This window comes from Centropristis striata, chromosome 1 (genome assembly GCF_030273125.1).
Source record: "Centropristis striata isolate RG_2023a ecotype Rhode Island chromosome 1, C.striata_1.0, whole genome shotgun sequence".
In the NCBI taxonomy this organism is placed as follows: domain Eukaryota; kingdom Metazoa; phylum Chordata; class Actinopteri; order Perciformes; family Serranidae; genus Centropristis; species Centropristis striata.
Genome location: NC_081517.1, coordinates 11,416,950 through 11,436,206, shown reverse-complemented (window position 1 = coordinate 11,436,206; position 19,257 = coordinate 11,416,950). Strand labels below are relative to the sequence as shown.

The 19,257-nt window shown below is 41.9% G+C and overlaps 1 protein-coding gene across 1 annotated transcript; it reads left to right on the top strand.

The window, feature by feature from the left end:
* Positions 1-1,813: 1,813 nt before the first annotated feature.
* pex6 (peroxisomal biogenesis factor 6) lies at positions 1,814-15,790 on the top strand. The gene is made up of 18 exons (XM_059335412.1): positions 1,814-2,353; positions 2,885-3,469; positions 3,945-4,111; positions 5,251-5,334; positions 6,205-6,322; positions 6,398-6,534; positions 6,793-6,898; positions 7,045-7,247; positions 7,378-7,564; positions 7,918-7,994; positions 8,161-8,278; positions 8,389-8,594; positions 9,460-9,521; positions 9,611-9,719; positions 9,894-10,010; positions 12,053-12,130; positions 13,497-13,636; positions 15,503-15,790. Exons 1-18 carry the CDS (start codon positions 1,814-1,816, stop codon positions 15,637-15,639), a joined length of 3,171 nt encoding a protein of 1,056 aa, XP_059191395.1. The 3' UTR covers positions 15,640-15,790.
* Positions 15,791-19,257: the final 3,467 nt, after the last annotated feature.

Sequence of the window (19,257 nt, the reverse complement as noted above, 5' to 3'; positions counted from 1 at the left end):
CAAAGAGTGCTTCAGTTTTTTATCTGCTTGCCCTCAAATAATGTGGCGATGTGCAAAGCGTAATCGCCAGCGTAATCCCAATTAGTGTGATTGTATGAAGATGATGGTGTGGTAAATGTTTGTTTTCGTGAATGGGAGAATGGAGTGTCTCTGAGTTTTGCTGCTACAAGGAGTCTTTGTATTCCAAAAGATATTTTCACCAGTTGACCGATAACTGAGCCGGTCTGTCTTAAGAGTTGTAATAAAGCCACAGTCACACATGAGAGAATGCAGCTGATGGTAAATTACTCCGATGGATAACGATGGCTCATAGTCACTGTACTGATCCCAAAATCATGATTTAAAGCCTCACACCTAACAACACCAACAGGGTTTCATGTATGTCAGGGATTCCCAAAGTGTGGTGCACGGACCCCCAGGGGTGCACAGGCTGCCGCTAGGGGGTGTGCGAGATGAAAAATATAATGGCGGTCTGATAATTACACAATTATATTTTTTTCCCCACAATAAAGACAATTTCACAGTGTGGTATTACTACTTATACTAAAGTACATAGTATGTATATATATTTATGTATATATATATGTATATATATGTGTGTGTGTGTGTGTGTGTATATGTGTATATACATATGTGTATATATATGTATATGTGTGTATATATATATATGTGTATATATATATATATATATATATATATATATATATATATATATATATATATATTATGTATATTATGGCATGCCGTTCAGGAAATTAATCTTTGAATATACTGAATGAATTCTTGAATATATGGAATGAAACTTTGAATATATTGAATGAATTCTTGAATATATGGAATGAACCTTGAATATATTGAATGAATTCTTGAATATATGGAATGAACCTTGAATATATGGAATGAAACTTTGAATATATTGAATGAATTCTTGAATATATGGAATGAAATTTGACTGACGTCATCAAGGCACTGCCACCTTGTATTTTGCTGCCGCAATAAGTGAGCATGAGTCAGTCTGGGAACCTTGTGGCAGCAACACTGACCAATGAGGACATTATCAACTTATTGTCAAGTGCTTGTATGGGCCAAAATCCTCCCGATAGTACCCATGCCCAATACAGACCACCTCTTTTGGTCGGACCAAACTTTTGTCCTTTGGTCCGGACCATGGTCCGGACCTTTCACACCTGGAATTTAGGTTCTGATCAAACTGAAAAGTCCGAAAGTCCGGACCAAACAAGATAGGTGTGAAAGCGCCCTTAGTTTTATGTCATAATATTTTAATTGTTATTATTGTTATCTATTATTATAGCTATCATTAGTATTATTCATAGGATAACTAATATTATTTTTGTTACATCTATTATTGTTTGTCATTTTTGTTTTATTTATTTATGACTATTATGTATTAAAGTTGTTAATATCATCATTATTATAACTATCATTATTTTTTATTATTTTTTCTATTATAATTGTTATAATTATCATTATAACTATTTGTATTATAATATAACTAGTATTGCTGTTATCATAACTATCATTAATGTATTATAATTGTAGCTATTATTTTTATCATTATCATTTTTATTTTCAATAATACTATTATTATTATAATTATTATATAACTATTGTTGCTATTATTATAATAATCATTATTATTATTATTATTGTTACATAACTATGATTGCTGTTATTATAACTATTATTATTATTATTATTATTGTTGTTGTTTATATGCAGAGATGTGTAGTTCCCCGGATCGTCCACCAGGTCGCGGTGATGACGCGCCGGAAACCACGCAGACGCAGCGGCGATGACACAGTCCAAGATGGCGGTGCAGGTGGAGCTGTTTTGTTTACAGAGTTTCCCGTCTCACCTGAGTCCTCTGGACGGTCTCATGCTCAGGTCTCACCTGGACTCAGTGTTGCAGAATGACACGGACCCACCGACCCTCCTCTTCACCCCGCAGCGGCCCCAGGGCTCCGGCGGGCCGGGCATTCTGCTGCGCGTCCACCCGGCCACCGAGGAGGAGGCGGCGGGCTGCGGGGGGTCGGAGTCCGGGAGCCGGATCCGGCTGCTCACCAGCCGCCTCTTCCTGCGCCTCCACGGGCTGCAGCGGCTCGGCAGCACCGGGACTGTGCGGCCTCTGGAGCCGCTCCCCCTGCACAGAGTGGTGCTGGCTGCCCGCAGCAGGCAGAGCCTCCGCGGGGCCGGAGCTCCGCATCTCACTGCCGCACTGCTGGAGCTTTGCAGCCCTGGACAGTGGCTGCTGGCCCGGCAGGGAGACCCGCTGCTGCTGCCCCGACACCCGGGACAGGACGAGGGACAGTACCAGGGACAGGATCAAGGACAGGTGAGCGCCCCAGGCTGAATACACAATTTATTACCTTGTTGATTGAAAATGTTTTTTTTTTTTTCAGTAAATAAAGATGTGTGTCTCTCTCTGTCTCTGTGTGTCTCTCTGTCTCTGTGTGTCTCTGTCTGTCTCTGTCTGTCCCTGTCTGTCCCTGTCTGTCTCTGTCTGTCTCTGTCTGTATCTGTGTGTCCCTGTGTATTCCTGTCTGTCCCTGTGTGTCTCTGTCTGTCTCTGTCTGTCCCTGTCTGTCCCTGTCTGTCTCTGTCTGTATCTGTGTGTCCCTGTGTATTCCTGTCTGTCTCTGTTTATCCCTGTGTGTCTCTGTCTGTCTCTGTCTGTCCCTGTCTGTCTCTGTCTGTCTCTGTCTGTCCCTGTCTGTCCCTGTCTGTCTCTGTGTGTCCCTGTGTATTCCTGTCTGTCTCTGTGTGTCCCTGTGTGTCCCTGTCTGTCTCTGTGTGTCCCTGTCTGTCTCTGTTTATCCCTGTCTGTCTCTCTGTGTCTCTTTTCCGCCCCCCTGTCGGTCCCCAGGTGCAGCAGCAGCTGTTGGAACTGCTGGTGTTGGACTGCAGTCCCGTGGTTCAGGGCCGGATCACGGCTGACACCTCCGTGGTTCTGACGGACTGCTGGGACTGGGCGGACCCCCCTGGCGGCGCGGCGCCCAACAGGCCGCCGCTCAGACTGTGCGTGTCAGACTTCGCTCATTACGCGGACAGCCTCGGAGGGGGGCGGTCTCTCCTGGACAACAGGAAGCTGCTGGGCTCAGGGTTCGGCGGCGTCCTGCAGGCGCTGGAGTGCCGGGTGGACGTCCGCGTGGTGGACGCGCATCGCTGGCTCGGGGTCGGAGGTCGCCGGGACGTGGACGGCTGCGTGCTGGTGAGCAGGCGGCTGCTGCTCAGGCTCGGCCTGTTCAACCACGAGTGGGTGAAGCTGTGGAGGCCGGGCGGAGCCAGCAGACCTCCAGACCAGCGGCTGGTCTCCGTGCTGGCGGTGGATTCGCTGCAGAGTCCAGACCTGCAGAACCACGACGAGGTCGGTCTCATATCGGCGACTCTGTGGTTCAACATGACGGATGGAGACACGGTTCCTGAGAGCGGCTGCACGCTGAGGATGAAGGTAGACCAGCAGCAGCCGGGTCTAGCCCCGGACTCACACTTTCTGTTAGAAACGTGCGCAGGGGTCCTGAGTCTGGACGAGGAGGTTTCACTGACTGCAGACGCTCAATTAGGGCTGGGCAATATGGGCCAAAAGTCATATCCCGATATATTTAGGCTGAATATCGATACGATAAACATATATACAAAAAAACATTAAACTGTGGTTTCCATGCTGTGGTTTGGTTTGAATTAAAATAAAACCGTCTGAGTCCGAGCCAATATGCCTTCTCGTATACAGTCCGCGGAAAATAAAAGAATAAAATGTGATATCAAATATTGAAACGTCACAAGCATTGTGAGGAAGTGCTTCAGCTCCCTCCGTGTGAACTTAAAATGAACCGTGTGAGAGGACAGTGAGGGGAACATGAGACTTTTAATGTGAAAACAGAACCAGAAAGATAATAATGACTGCTCGCTGTCTGTTTGTGTGTCAGAGGTGGAGGTCGTCTCCAGTGCCTGGCTCCCGGCGCTCTGACAGCTTCTGCCGCTCGGCGTCTCCGCCGCTGGCCAGCGAGCTCCACCTGCAGCCGGTGGCGTCTCCGCTGTACGGCGGCCCCGGACACTGCCAGCGTCTGCTGGCCCGACACTTCAGGACGCCCAGGTGAGCCCGGCTGCACATTATTTATTTACTTTTTGATAGATTTTATTGATTTTTATCAAAACATAAACAACATATATGGGATTAGAACACTGACATAAATCGCGCACTTGTAATGAGACCCGTGCGCACGCAAATCAAACATCCGCGCATTTTGCAAGCGGACTCTGCGCATGCAAAGCGTGTTTTTCTCCTCGCAGGCAACAATATTGCATCTGCATCTCTGCTCTAGGGAGCATATGCACAAAGATATCACAATAGATAGGAAATTAAACCACCATCCAAACCAAAATGACTTCAAGTAGCTCATGACTGACCTAAAAACATATAATGATTTACAGTGTCCCATAGGGGCTGGGGGAAGTACCTCAAAAAGGCCGACCATGTTCCCTCAAATAAAGTGCTGCACATTAGCATGCTCTAGTACATTCACACTCACATAGGATTATTTCAGTTATTCAGGAAGACAGAATAAACAGTCGGGCTGGGCGATATGGACCAAAAGTCATATCCAGATATATTTAGGCTGAATATCGATATATGATATACAGTCATGGAAAAAAATATTAGACTACCTTGTTTTCTTGAATGTCTTGTTCATTTTAATGCCTGGTTCAACTAAAGGTTCATTTGTTTGGACAAATATAATGATAACAATAAAAATAGCTGATTATTGTTTAATTTAAGAGCTGATATCTAGCCATTTTCCATGGTTTTCTTAATAATGATTTTGGTTATTATCAAGAAAATGTCTAGATATCAGCTCTTAAATTAAACTTTTTGTTGTTATCATTATATTTGTCCAAACAAATGTACCTTTAGTTGTACCAGGCATTAAAATGAACAAGACATTCAAGAAAGCAATGGTCTAATATTTTTTTTCCATGACTGTATGTCATGATATTTTTTATCGCAAAGTGAGAGCAAATGTTCAGTCAAAGCCAAATATGACATGTCACAAGTAGTTTTATTGAAACCGTTTATTTCAGTGAACATAAATACTGTATAACAACAGGAGTACCTTCTTTAAAATCAAAGCTCCATAAAGTGACATTTAAATTTAAAAAAAATTCTTAAATATAAACGGTGTGTGTGTGTGTGTGTGTGTGTGTGTGTGTGTGTGTGTGTGTGTGTGTGTGTAGACTGGTTTCACAGGGAGACATCCTGACGGTTCCAGTGTTGAAGCATCCTGACCTGCTGGAAGAAACTTCAGAGGGAATCAACAGGTACCAGGATGTGTTCATTAGTCTCTAACTAACATGGTGTTTTTGGTTCGGTGCCATTTAAATGTTTGGAGTGTTTCAGAGCTCAGAACACAACGATGTGAGTTAATGAATTCCATTCTCAGGCTCAGTTATGTCTCATAAGTTGTTGCAGCAATTTTTGGGTTGATGCACATTTGGAATAGAAAAGTGATCAAAACTCCTCTAGAATCCCACATTCAGACTCCAAGAGTTTTAGAGCAGCAGAGAAATATCCATGCTGTGATCTGGTTTCAGAAACTTTTGACATTTAGTAGATTTGTGTATTTTGTGCGATTGTATGGCAGTGTTTCCCCTACCATTATATTAAGGGACGGCCGCCCCCCCAATGGCACCCCCCGCCCCCATTGATGATCAAGTTAATTTTATTTTCTATATAGCGCCAGATCAGAACATAAGTCATTTAAGGCTACCTTTCCTATGTATCTTGTCCTTTTATTTAACAAACTAAGTAAGCTTATGTTATTTATCCTATTTACACGACGCTTTCCGGTAAGCATTAGCTGACAATTAAGTTGTTTTAATCATGGAAGGCCAAACTGTGGCTAACGGTCTGAAATCATTCCTGTCGCTAAACACATGCTGCTTTCAAAATAAGAGCACATCGTTTTAACAGAATTTACAAGAGGACTGTCAAAATAAGTTTTAAGTTTTGGTAATAATGGTTTATAACAGAAACTTAAGTAACTGATGATCCGTTCAGGGACCGTCAGGGAGTTCAAACTCTGACGATGGTGCTGGATTTTTTTTTTTTTTTAAGAAAACATACTTTTTAATCTTTATTACTGTATATACATGAAGTTATTATGAAGTCATTTGACCTTTGACCTCCAGGTGTCCAGTGCTGTTCTTCAGAGTGCAGAAAGTGTGTCCGTCTGCAGACAGAGAAGAAGAAGAAGAAGAAGGAGGAGGAGCTTACTTGGCCGACAGACTGCACACCTCACTCTACATGGTGACCTTTGACCTCAGCCTGTTGTGTATCAGTGTGTATTTGTGTGTGTGTCTCTGACAGTGTGTGTATCCTCAGAGACCGTCTACCAGCAGCCGTGTCCCCTGCTGCTTCTCTGTGGACGATTCATCTCCGTGGAGCGGTCTGTCCCCTCCGGGCCTCACCAGGACTGTGGAGATCCTCAGCGGCATCGTCCTCCCTCACCTGCAGCACAGGTAACTCACCTGTAACTCACCTGTAACTCATCTAAAACTCGCCTGTAACTCAACTGTAACTGACCTGTAACTGACCTGTAACTCACCTGTAACTCACCTGTAACTCACCTGTAACTCGCCTAAAACTCGCCTATAACTGAACTGTAACTGACCTATAACTCACCTGTAACTCACCTGTCACCTGTGCTGAGAGGGAGCAGCATGCTGGGAGGTGTGGTCATGTGGTCAGTGATGTCAGTGTTTTGTGTTTTTGTGTAGCAGCTCTCTGTGCAGCTGCACCGTCCTCCTCCACGGTCCAGCAGGAAGTGGGAAGGTGACGGTCGTCAGCGCGGCGAGTCGCAGACTGAACCTCCACCTGCTGAAGGTACGGCCTCCTCTTCTTTTTCTACAGAAATGTATTTGATATATGCATTCCTATAAACATATCTACATTCAGGACCAGCTCTTTTCCCACAACATTTCCTCACTGTTGTGTGTGTGAAGTTCTGCTTCCTGTTGTCACCTGTGCAGGTGGACTGTGTAAGCGTGTGCGCTGACACTCCTGCAGCCTCGGAGGTGAAGCTGAGCTCTGCATTTCAGCGGGCCGCTGCCTTGCAGCCGTGCGTCTTGCTGCTCAGGAACCTGCAGCTCCTGTTTAGAGCGCGAGGCGGCGCCGAGGAGGACGGCAGGGTCCAGGCCGCACTTTGCCAGCTGCTTCACAGCGCCCCCTCCAGGTCACTGACTTGTCGCTTCTCAATATTCTAAAGAATTAAAAGTCTTAAGAATATTGACTGAATATTTTGATGACCTCTCGCAGAACCACATCTCAGAGGAAATGTAACGCCGCATGTCTTTGTGTTTCAGTGTGGTGGTGGTGGCCACTGTGTGCAGACCCAGAGAGCTGTCTGCGGGCGTCATGGCGGCGTTTGTCCACCAGGTGACGTTGGAGAGTCCCACCGAGGAGCAGCGGCGCTGCATTCTGGTCAGCCTGAGCCGAGACCTTCACCTGGGGAGGGACGTCAACCTGGAGAGACTCGCCAAACTCACCGCGGTACGTCACTGATAACGGACCAGTACAGATCGGTACAGACCAGTACAGACCAATTTAGACCAGTACAGATCGATACAGATCGATACAGACCAGTCCCGACAGGTACAGACAAGTCCTGACCTGTACAGACCAGTATAGACCGATACAGACCAGTGCCGACCGGTACAGACCAGTACCGACCGGGACAGATCAGTGCTGACCAGTGATGATCAGTACAGACCAAAACAGACGTCAACAGACCAGTACCGACCGGTACAGACCAGTAGAGCCTAATACAGACCAGTGCAGACCAGTACAGACTAATACAGACCGGTACAGACCAGTGAGTGTATTGTTGAATGATTCCTCCACAGGGCTTTGTGTTGGGGGACCTCAGGGCTCTGCTGGTGGAGGCTGGTCGAGCTGCCTGCAGGAGGCTCATTCACACTTGGTGAGACCAAACCCAAACACAAACAAAAAGACGTTTAGAGAGGTCCTTGTGGTGTTTATTCAGTTTACAGCAAAAACTGGTTTTATAAACACTGTAAAGATTTAGTTATTAAATTGTGTTATTAAGAAGGTTATTACATTGTGTGTGTGTGTGTGTGTGTGTGCAGTGTTGGTCGGCAGGAGGAGGATCTGTGCTCCAGTGGAGTGACCATCCTGAACCAGGACTTCACCTCCGCCCTGGAGACTCTGCAGGACGCCCAGTCCACGGCAATCGGAGCCCCCAAGGTGCTGACGACACAACCATCCTCTAACTGTCAATGTAATCGCTAAACAAAATGAATCTGTGAGACGTCGACCCTGAGACTCTGCCACAGCTTATGGGCGTGTGTCAACAGATCCCTGACGTGCGTTGGGAGGATGTTGGAGGTCTGCAGCAGGTGAAGAAAGACATCCTGGACACAGTTCAGCTTCCTCTGCAGCGTCCAGAACTCCTGTCCCTGGGTCTGAACCGGACCGGAGTCCTGCTGTACGGACCACCAGGGACTGGGAAGACTCTGCTGGCAAAAGCTGTGGCCACTGAGTGCTCCATGACCTTCCTCAGGTAGAAACCTTCCTCAGGCAGAAACACCTTCCTCGGGTAGTAGGAACACCTTCCTCAGCTAGGAGGAACACCTTCCTCAGCTAGGAGGAACACCTTCCTCGGGTAGGAGGAACACCTTCCTCAGGTAGTAGGAACACCTTCCTCAGGTAGGAGGAACACCTTCCTCAGGTAGGAGGAACACCTTCCTCAGGTAGTAGGAACACCTTCCTTTGCTAGTAGGAACACCTTCCTCAGCTAGTAGGAACACCTTCCTCAGCTAGTAGGAACACCTTCCTCAGGTAGGAGGAACACCTTCCTCAGGTAGGAGGAACACCTTCCTCAGCTAGTAGGAACACCTTCCTCAGCTAGTAGGAACACCTTCCTCAGGTAGTAGGAACACTTTCCTCAGGTAGTAGGAACACTTTCCTCAGGTAGTAGGAACACCTTCCTCGGGTAGTAGGAACACCTTCCTCAGGTAGTAGGAACACTTTCCTCAGGTAGTAGGAACACCTTCCTCGGGTAGTAGGAACACCTTCCTCAGGTAGTAGGAACACTTTCCTCAGGTAGTAGGAACACCTTCCTCGGGTAGTAGGAACACCTTCCTCAGGTAGTAGGAACACTTTCCTCAGGTAGTAGGAACACCTTTCTCAGGTAGTAGGAACACCTTTCTCAGGTAGTAGGAACACCTTCCTCGGGTAGTAGGAATACTTTCCTCGGGTAGTAGGAACACTTTCCTCAGGTAGTAGGAACACCTTCCTCGGGTAGTAGGAACACCTTCCTCGGGTAGTAGGAACACCTTCCTCGGGTAGTAGGAACACCTTCCTCGGGTAGTAGGAGCATCTTCCTCAGGAAGACTTTTAACTCCCTGAACCCTTGTGTGTTTCAGTGTGAAAGGTCCAGAGCTCATCAACATGTACGTGGGTCAGAGCGAAGAGAACATCAGAGAAGGTCGGTGCCACTTGCAGGATCATTCTGGGATTTTTTCAACTCGTCATCACAAACTCAAGATCTGTGTGTGTGTGTGTGTGTGTGTGCAGTGTTCTGCAGAGCGCGCTCAGCAGCTCCATGTGTCGTCTTCTTTGATGAGCTGGACTCTCTGGCTCCCAGCAGGGGGCGCAGTGGGGACTCTGGAGGGGTGATGGACAGGTGAGTGTTTACCTGGATGAACTCTCTGAATCCTTAGTTACATTATTCTGCCTCTTTTACGACTCATTATCTCGTTATTTGTTGCTTTTTGTTCAGGTTTATTTCCTCTTATGTCATTTCTCTGGACTTTTATTGTGAAGGGTCAATAAAGTTTGACTGAATGTCTCCGAACAGAGTTGTGTCTCAGCTGCTGGCAGAGCTCGATGCTCTGCACTCGTCTGTTGGGGTTTTTGTGATCGGAGCCACGAACCGTCCGGACCTGCTGGACCAATCTCTGCTGAGGCCAGGCAGGTCAGAGGTCACACACACACACACACACACACACACACACACACACACACACACACACACACACAGTTCAGAGTCAGGACTACTTTTTATATTCTCTGTCATAGAATATGTCAAAAAGAAAGAAAATTTATGAGAAAAAAGTTAGAAATTTAAGAAAAAGTTACAAATTTACAAGAAAAGTTACAAACTTATGAGAAAGTAGTTACAAATTTAAGAGAAAGAAGTTATAAATTTAAGAAAAAAAGTTGTAAAAAAATATGAGAAAAAGTTACAAATTTAAAAGAAAAAAGTTACAAACTTTATGTGAAAAAAGTTTCAATTTTATGAGAAACAAGTTACAAATTTAGGAAATAAGTTACTAATATATGAGAAAAAAATTTACAAATTAAGGAAGAAAAGTTACAATTTTATGAGGGAAAAGCTACAAAATTAGTCCCGGTCAAAAATGACCGGTGCATTAACCCATTTAAGCCGGGAAAGCATTACCGCATTTCTATCATTAAAACCGGGGGCGCTGTTGCATTATTCTACCATTAAAGCTGGGAAAGCGGATACGTAGTTTTGTAGTTTCTTTTACACAAAATGACAAAAAAAGACAAAATGACTTAAAAAAATACACAAAATGACAAAAAAAAGACACAAAATGAGAATACATGTGGGAGTGTCGCAATGCAACATGGGACTTTTTCAGAACTTTGAAATCATGGCGGAAGACGACTATAGTGGAGGGAGCTCAGATATAACAGTTATAAGCTCTCAAATACTTTTTGAATTTCATTTATATCTGCTACAGAAGCTGAAAAATCGATTATTTAGTAGGAAGCGTTGACACTTCCGTTGAATTTCCAGAAAAACTTCAGGTTTTAGGGGGTCATTTTGAAATCGCCCAGAGGTTTTACAGGCATTTTTTCCAGCCGTTTTAGGCCTAAATGGGTTGAGACTCATAAGAACTGTAATAATACAAATATTATCACTACTTATTGTGTTAGATATTTTTATCAACTTCAATTCTTGTGAACATTACAAGTTTGAACTTCTATTTGTTCTATTTATTTATACAGAAACATAAAGTAACACCTTTTGTGTTCCTGGTCAAAAGTGACCGTTTAGATTTTATATATGTACAAAGGAAAATATCCTTAAACTACATTTGACACTTGCCTGACATATACAGTTTGAAAAGGCAGCATCCCCTAAAAGTGACCAGACACTCTTCCACTATGACGTTTGGACTGGTTATAGATGAGTGGCAGGCGCCCCACCCACTTGTCTCAAACCTCTCTGACTGCAACCAGTTTGCTTTGTTGATGACTTCAAATCAAATCAAAATTACTTCATTTATCCCCGAGGGTAAATTCAGTGAGTCTGTTAGCTCTGTTAGAATGAGACAGCCAGATGGCTGTAGGAGCAAAGATAGACCTAAATACTTATAACTTGGCACCACCTCCATGTCCACCCCACAGGTATTCACTGGCTGAAGAGGGGGCTTGAGCCTGCGTAAATCTACGATCATTTCCTTAGTCTTTGAGGTGTTCAGTTGGAGATAGTTCTTGTGACTCCAGTCACTGAAGGCTTTTATCAGATCCCTATATTCAGATTCCTGTCCATTCCTGATACACGCCACAATTGCAGTGTCGTCAGAGTACTTCTGGATGTGGCAGGACTCAGAGTTGTATTTGAAGTCTGCTGTGTACAGTGTGAACAGGAATGGAGCCAGAACAGTGCCTTGTGGAGCCCCTGTGCTGCTCATTAATGTCCCAGGAACACAGTTGTCAAAACTAATCAGCATGCCAACATATGAAATTTCTTCAGTGACATGGTGGCCCGAAAAATTGACTAAAAAGTCTTTGAACCTGGTCACAGTATTTAAGGTGGCCCTCCAAACTTAAATTTCTGTTCAGATATTTTCATTGTTTCTGCATTTTTCCCACATTAATGACACAAGAGTCTCACTGAACCAAGACCTTCCATCCAACGTATTTATTTAACGTAATGAGATTCTCACGAGTTACAGTTGTGTAAAGCTCTTGTTTGTTCTTCAGGTTTGATAAACTGGTCTACGTTGGAATCAACGAGGACAGAGTCTCTCAGCTGCAGGTTCTCCAGGCCGTCCTCAGAAAGTAAGACTGGACCAGATTCCACTTTAATAAATCCTGAATCAGACTTTTGGGTTTGAGAAGTCTCACAGCTGCTCTGTAGTCAAACTTGATGTAAGGTTTCAGTCTAAAATGAAGTGCCTTGTTTTTTGGTCTTCCCACAACTTTAAAAGTGCTGTTGGGTACAGATGGATGGATGAATGCATGGATGGATGGATGGATCTTTATTTGTCACCATTCAATGCAAATTCCATAAAAATAAATAAAATCCCTAAAATATGTAAAGTAGCTAAAATGAAGGATGTAGAAAATAGATAAAACTTAATAATAAATAAAAGCAGCATTCTTTCTGACATTCTGTTAGTTAGCGGGAACTGTCCCTTTATAATTAGTATAAACTCCAGGGACCCAACATCCCGACTGATTTTAAGCTGGTCCCAACATGTCTGTAAAACATAAAAGTGACCCAAACAAACAGCAGAGGTGTGATCGACGCGTTTACCTGCCAAGTATGTTTATGTAAACAACAAATGTTTAGGGGATGTCATGGTGCATTCAGCTGACACACAAGTGGTTGATGCCATCAAATGGCTCTTCTGTTTCTTGTTTAAAGGTTAATTTCCAAAACACTGGGGAAATAAGTTATTGGTAATTGTTACGTATTGTTAAATAAATTATTTAAATTTGCATTTCCTAAAAATATGGTGATGAATCACACTTACTACCTTTTAGCCTCCTTTTAGAAATATTTTAAGAATGTAAATGGCAGCTGTCAGAGCCTGAAACCAAATCAGCTGCAGAGTTTTCCTTTTTATTATTTTGTTCTCTTTGTCAGTAAAAAGAAATAAACTCGAGCCACATTTACAACTAAAATATCAAATAGAAACTCTTTTTCTGAATTATTATGATTACAATACATTTATTTTAGAATATCAGAGAAAAGTTTATTTATGTCAATAATTAAATTCAAAAAGGTGAATAACACAATTTATAAATCCATTACATACAGAATGAAACATTTCATGTCTTCACTTATTTCATGTCTTCTAATTATAATGATTATGGCTTACATTTAATGAAGCCCTAAAATTCAGTGTCTCAAAAAAAGTGAATATTACGAAAGACCAATTTTAAAAAGTATGTTTAATCTGGAAGTGTTGGCCTCTGAGCAGTCTGTCCATCTATATGAATCAATACTTGGTTGGAGCTGTTTGACTTGAACTACTGGAAATGGACTTTTCCATCATATTCTAATCTATTCAGATGTATCTGTATTTATTCACACAAAATGTATCTTGTGAGCAGAAGAGAAATAATAAAGTGTGTCACAGTAATGTGAGTTTATTAATCAGACATTAAGTCGTTCTGAGCCTGTTTGTGGTGTGTTCAGGTTCCAGGTGGACTCGTCTGTGGACCTGCAGCAGGTGGTGGAGCGCTGCCCCAATCACATGACCGGCGCCGACCTGTACGCTCTCTGTTCAGACGCCATGACGGCCGCCATCAAGAGGAAGATCTCGGTCATCGACGATGGTACGAAAACATTAAGAAAACACACTTTCAGACAGCGGAGCAGCTTCCACGTCGCTCATTAGATGAATATAATAAAACAAAAGTGCAGCACCTGCCGCTCCGCTCCGCTGAGTCCGATCGCCTCTAATTCTTTGTTTCTTCCGGCTGGTTTCGTGGATTTGGAGCTTGTCGTGATTCTTCCACGCTGAGCTTTGTGTTAACAAAAGTCCTTCATCTGTTGGGCAGCATCTGTGAGAGAAAGAGCTGACACTTTTTTTCTGGTTTAAAAATTACGAAAAAAAGTTACAACATAGCAGAAAAGAAATGCAAATTTTATTTTTATTTTTTTTCAAGAAAAAGCTGACATTTACAAGCACATATACAGCACATATCAACAATTCACACATTTGTGGAAAAAACTAAATTAAGAAAAAATTAAGAAATTTACGAGAGAAAAAAGTTAGAAATGTAAGAAAAAACATACAAATTTAGAAAAAAAAGGGAAGAGAAAAAAAACACAAATTAAAAAAAAAAGTGTTACAATTTAGGAGAAAAGAAATGCAAATTTATTTTTATTTTTTTTCAAGAAAACGCTCACATTACAAGCACATAAAGTCACACATTTGTGGGGGAAAAAATACAAATTTATGAGAAAAAAAATACAAATTTATGAGAAGAAATGACAGATTTACGATAAAAAAAACATACAAATTTACAGGAAAAAACCCTTACAAATTCACAAGGAAAAAGTAACAAATTTACGAGGAAAAAGTTACAAATTGATGAGAAAAAGTTACAAATTTATGAGAAAAAAAATTTACAAGAAAAGTCATTGCGGTCGACCATGGGAGATTTATGTTCCATTTTAAAGGTTAAATTTAAATACAGTTTTACTGCCACTGTTCATTTTTTAAAGGAATAATTCTCTAAATCTCGATGCAGAGAGTTGTGGTGAAAATCCAGAGAGAAGAGAGATGTGAGCTGTTTTAGCTGCCTGTTGAATCCTGATAAGCACAGCTGCAGTCGTGGCGAGCGAGGAGAAGAACCTGAAGCCTCCGGTGCCATTTAAAAGTGTGTATGGAAGCCTTTAGCTTCCCTGTTGTCGGGAAATCATCGAGATAAAAGATTCCTAGCGAGTTAATCCTTTTTGTTGGAACAGAATCAGCCGTTATGGCTCTCCACAGATATACCAGATTACTTTGACAAAAACATCAACAACGTAATTTTCGTCTGTGTCCTAAAAACAAAAACACCTTGGTTTATATTTCAGCTTTTCCAGCAATAACCAACTCCAGCAGGAAGACAGAATACTTTCACACCTGACTCGATCTATTCAGGTTTCTGTTTGTTGTTTGTTTTTACTAAAACATAATTAGTGATTATCAGAACAGCAGAGTGACTAACCACGACCAGTTTGTGCATTTTATTTTTTTGACTCTGTCAACTTTGAAGAGTGTTTTATTATAAAAAAGTAAAATAACAGTTTTTTGTCAGTGCAGTCTGGTGTATTTGGAGTCACGAACATTTTCCACAAGTGCAGTGAAATGTATCAGTTAAGTTTGTGTGTCGTCACCAAAATGTTCCGTTTGACAGTGAAAATGTGACTTTTATTTAACACCTGTCGAGAATTAAGAGAAACATAATGTGTTTATTTTAACTCCCGTAAACCCAAAACTCTGAGCCATGCAAAGATTTCGTGGCAGCAGAATGAAGTCTCGCTCCCTCTGTGAGTCCAAGCTTCCCACAAGAGTTAGTGGATGGTGAAGAGCCTTGAACCTGCGTTCGTCACCCAGCAGGGGGCGACTCCACCTGCTGAAAATAGAAGTCAGCAAATCAATAGAAATGTGAGCCGAGTTCTGAATTGATCCTGTTCTGTCTCTGTCTCAGGTCTGGACTCGGAGGACTCTCCTGTCCTCGTCTCCGCTGAGGATTTCTCTTCAGCGTTAGAAAACTTCCGGCCGTCAGTCTCAGACGAGGAGCTGCTTCGATACAGGAACATTCAACAGAAACTCGCTGCAAAGTAGAAACTGTTTCCTCTCCGACAGAACGTGAGGACTCGGGTTTAAATTAAAACACGAATCACTTCTGAGAAATTTAAAAACACTGTAAAATACTGTAGATTATGTAATTTATGAAATTGTAAAATGTAATTATTAAATACAGAAGTCATCTTAATGTGAAATTTAAGTTTTTTCTGTTTAAAGCATTATCTTCTGCTAACGAGTCCGATCAGCCAATCAGGTGACAAGCTCGTTAAGTCTCTGTGTCTTCAAATGTCACAATCTGTGAGGAAAGCTCAAACTTTTTACAGCTTTTTTCTTGCCAATTAGTGACTTTTTTTGTTGTTAATTTTTTTTCCTTTTTTTCTCACAAATCTAGGGGGAAAAACTAGAAAGATATTACAAATTTACAAGAAAATAAAGAAAATTTTCTAAATAAAAAAGTTACAAATTTATGAGGAAAAATACCTTTAAATACATTTTAAAAAAATTCTGTTAATTTTCACAATTTTTCTCGTAAATTTGAGATATTTTTTCTCATAAATTGACAGGAAAAAACAAACATTTACAGGAAAGAAGAAAAAGTTACACATTTTGGAGAGAAAAAAACCCAAATTTATGGGGGAAAAAAACCCAAAAATGTCATTTGTAAAAAATGTTCTGTAAATTTGTGATTTTTTTCTCGTAAATTTGTAACATTTTTCTCATTAATTTGTCGGGGGGGTTTTTTGCTATAAATTTGTGATTTTTTATTCCTTTTTTTTTTTATGTTCTCAAAAAATGTCTAACTTTTTTTCATGAATATGTATAACTTGGGATAACTTTTATCCCGTAAATTAGTGATTTTTTTTTTTTAGTGTTTTGTCGTGTGTGCGTGTGTGTGTGTTTGTGTTTCCTTCATCATTATATGTTTCTGCTGCTGATTCTCACATCTCTTCTTCCTTTGGTTCTCTGCGTTCTTACCTGCGGAGAACCGAATCTGAGAATCCAGACCCCCAATTACAGGACCACAGTTCTTTGGTCACCAGAGTTGGTTTGAGCGTTCACAGCAGCAGAAACCAGACGGACCATCAGACAAACAGCAGAGCTCCTTTAGAGAACAGACAGATCAGAGGAATGCTCTGAGTGCAACATGTTCATGAAAATAATTATTAATAATAATAATAATAATAATAATAATTGTTTGATCACTTCTGTAAAAGACTAAACCAGCTATGAACCAACACAATCTGAATGGAATGAGTCAAGCCAACAGATAATCTGCAGTTTATTGTCTTCTTTAACTCAGTGCGAGTTTTATCTGCACATTAGAAGAAATACACAGCGAGATCGTTAGCCGTACCTTGCAGATTTTCTAAATAAGTTCCCAAAACTTTATTCAAACAATCTGTAAAGAGAAGTAGTGAGTCTAAAACAGGCGGCAACCTCCGGGTCTGAGCAGTGAGGCAAACCAGGAAGATCCTTCAGCTGCACTCTACCAGAGACTCCAGTAGGGGGGGTGCTGACGGCTGCAGAAGCATTTGGGTCCATTCATTTCAATACAAAATGAAAAAACTTCTAACTTGATTTATTACATCAGAAATGTTTTTAGGACAACACTATGGTCTCAATCACTAGTAAAAAATCTTCAAGATAAATTGATGTTAATAGTGTAAATAATGGCCCCATTTAGAAGAAAATAGAAGATAAAGAATCATATGATTTGGGGCGTGGCTACCTTTGATTGACAGGTCACCGACAAGGCGAGCTGTCATCAGGAGAGAAGCAGAACGATGCGTATCCACGGCAACCAGTCAAAGTTTTTTATATATATATTTATATTTTATATATGTATTTATATATATATATATATATACACCGGTTTTGGTCTCATAACAGACACTCCAAGGAGTTGTTAAGTTTTCTGAGGTGAGTAACATTTTGTTTTTGTTTTTTGCCAAGATGAACATCCCAGTTAATGCTCCATTTAATTCTAACATGAATAAGTCAGGTTGAGGTGTAGAGGGCGTGTAGTCAGTGTCGTCAGATCCCTCTCGCTTGTCCAGAGTCCAAATATGGTCTGTTCCCCATCTCCGAAACCAAGATGGCGACAAGTGTAACACTTGGTTTGTGCCTCAAACAGGCCACAAACCAAAGAGGCGTCACGGTGACTACGTCCATTATTTATATAGTCTGTGGACTAAGCCTCTCCCACACTTTAGGAGTCCTGCCAGTAAAAACGAAGGAGAGAAGTTAATTTTGAGTCTTGGCGTGTTAGATTCAGCTGATTTATTATTTGTTTGGAAGTGAATCCGCCATCATAGCACAGTGACCTCCCGTGTGACATCAGCACTCACACCTCAGAGAGAACGGTGATCTGGAGAAGTTCATCATGAACATGGATGTTTTGCTGCTCAGACTTCTCTCCGTCACATCGACAACACAAACGTCTTCACAGCTGCAATAACAAAATGTGACTCTGAAGGCTCTACTTGGTCAAAAGAAAAATGTGTTTTTATTTCAATAATCTTTTTCCTTCATATATCGATTGGAATAAATCAAACTAGTTGGTAAGCACACCATCACGTCACCTGTTCTTCAGTAAATCAGCGTCCGTTCACTTTCCACATTCTGATGATGTCATATTTCTGACCGGTAAATTCTTATTGAGTCGTTTTCTTTCTGCGACGTAGCTGGAGGATTGTGAGAGAAGATCTCTGTAGTTTGGCCGTGAAGCTAATTAAAGCGAATTTCTCCAGACGATGGCTACGAACACCTACGGACAAACGCTAACGAAAATTTAGCATTTCGTTTCCAAAACTTATTCTTCCCACTTAATGAAAAATAAATGAAGTTTGGCTAAGACCTAGAAGCTCCAGTCTGCAAATGTCATTAATCAATGAAAGGTGCTGTAAACCACATTCACAACATTCATATAGCAGAAAAAAAAACTCTGAGCCAAGTAAAGATTGTGTGGCGGCAGAGAATGATGTCACACTCGCTCTCAGCAGCCGCCGGATCCTGCGTTCTCTCGTACGTCCAGCAGGGGGCGACTCGTATGAATGCAAATCAATAGAAATATGACCCACTGATTTCTGACCGCAGTAAACATTTTCTTACTGGCCCTCATGAGATGAACTCAGATTGATAAATAAGGGTCATTGATTTTATGTTTCAAGTCTTGTTCAAACAGGGGAGGGCTCTTCAAGTTTATGTTATAATATATTTGTCGCTTGAGGGGCGGATCCATTATTTTATTTTATTTTCTAAAGCTATTATTTCATTCTGTATCTTCCCAGTTCTATCAACATTAACGTTTTAGCATCAATATGTTATTTTTCCAACAGGCAGTTCTGTAACTCCCACCAGGTTCCCCGTAAGTTTGCTCCCTAAACACCCTGATGCTCAGCCAGCGAGTGGTGCTAAGTTCCATAGAGCGCCGACGCAGCAGATCAGAGACACGGACTCACTGGTGTGGTGAATATGAACTGATGCGGCCTCAACTAAACATGTTTTAGATACCTAAACAAAAAATCAATATCACTTGAAGTGCATATTGTCCGCAGCTCTTTATCAAAGCCTCCATCTAAGCCACCAGACTGCTTCGGCAGAAACGTCTCCTTCTGGAGTCACTGCCCCTCACAGCTTTCTGTGCTGTGTGGC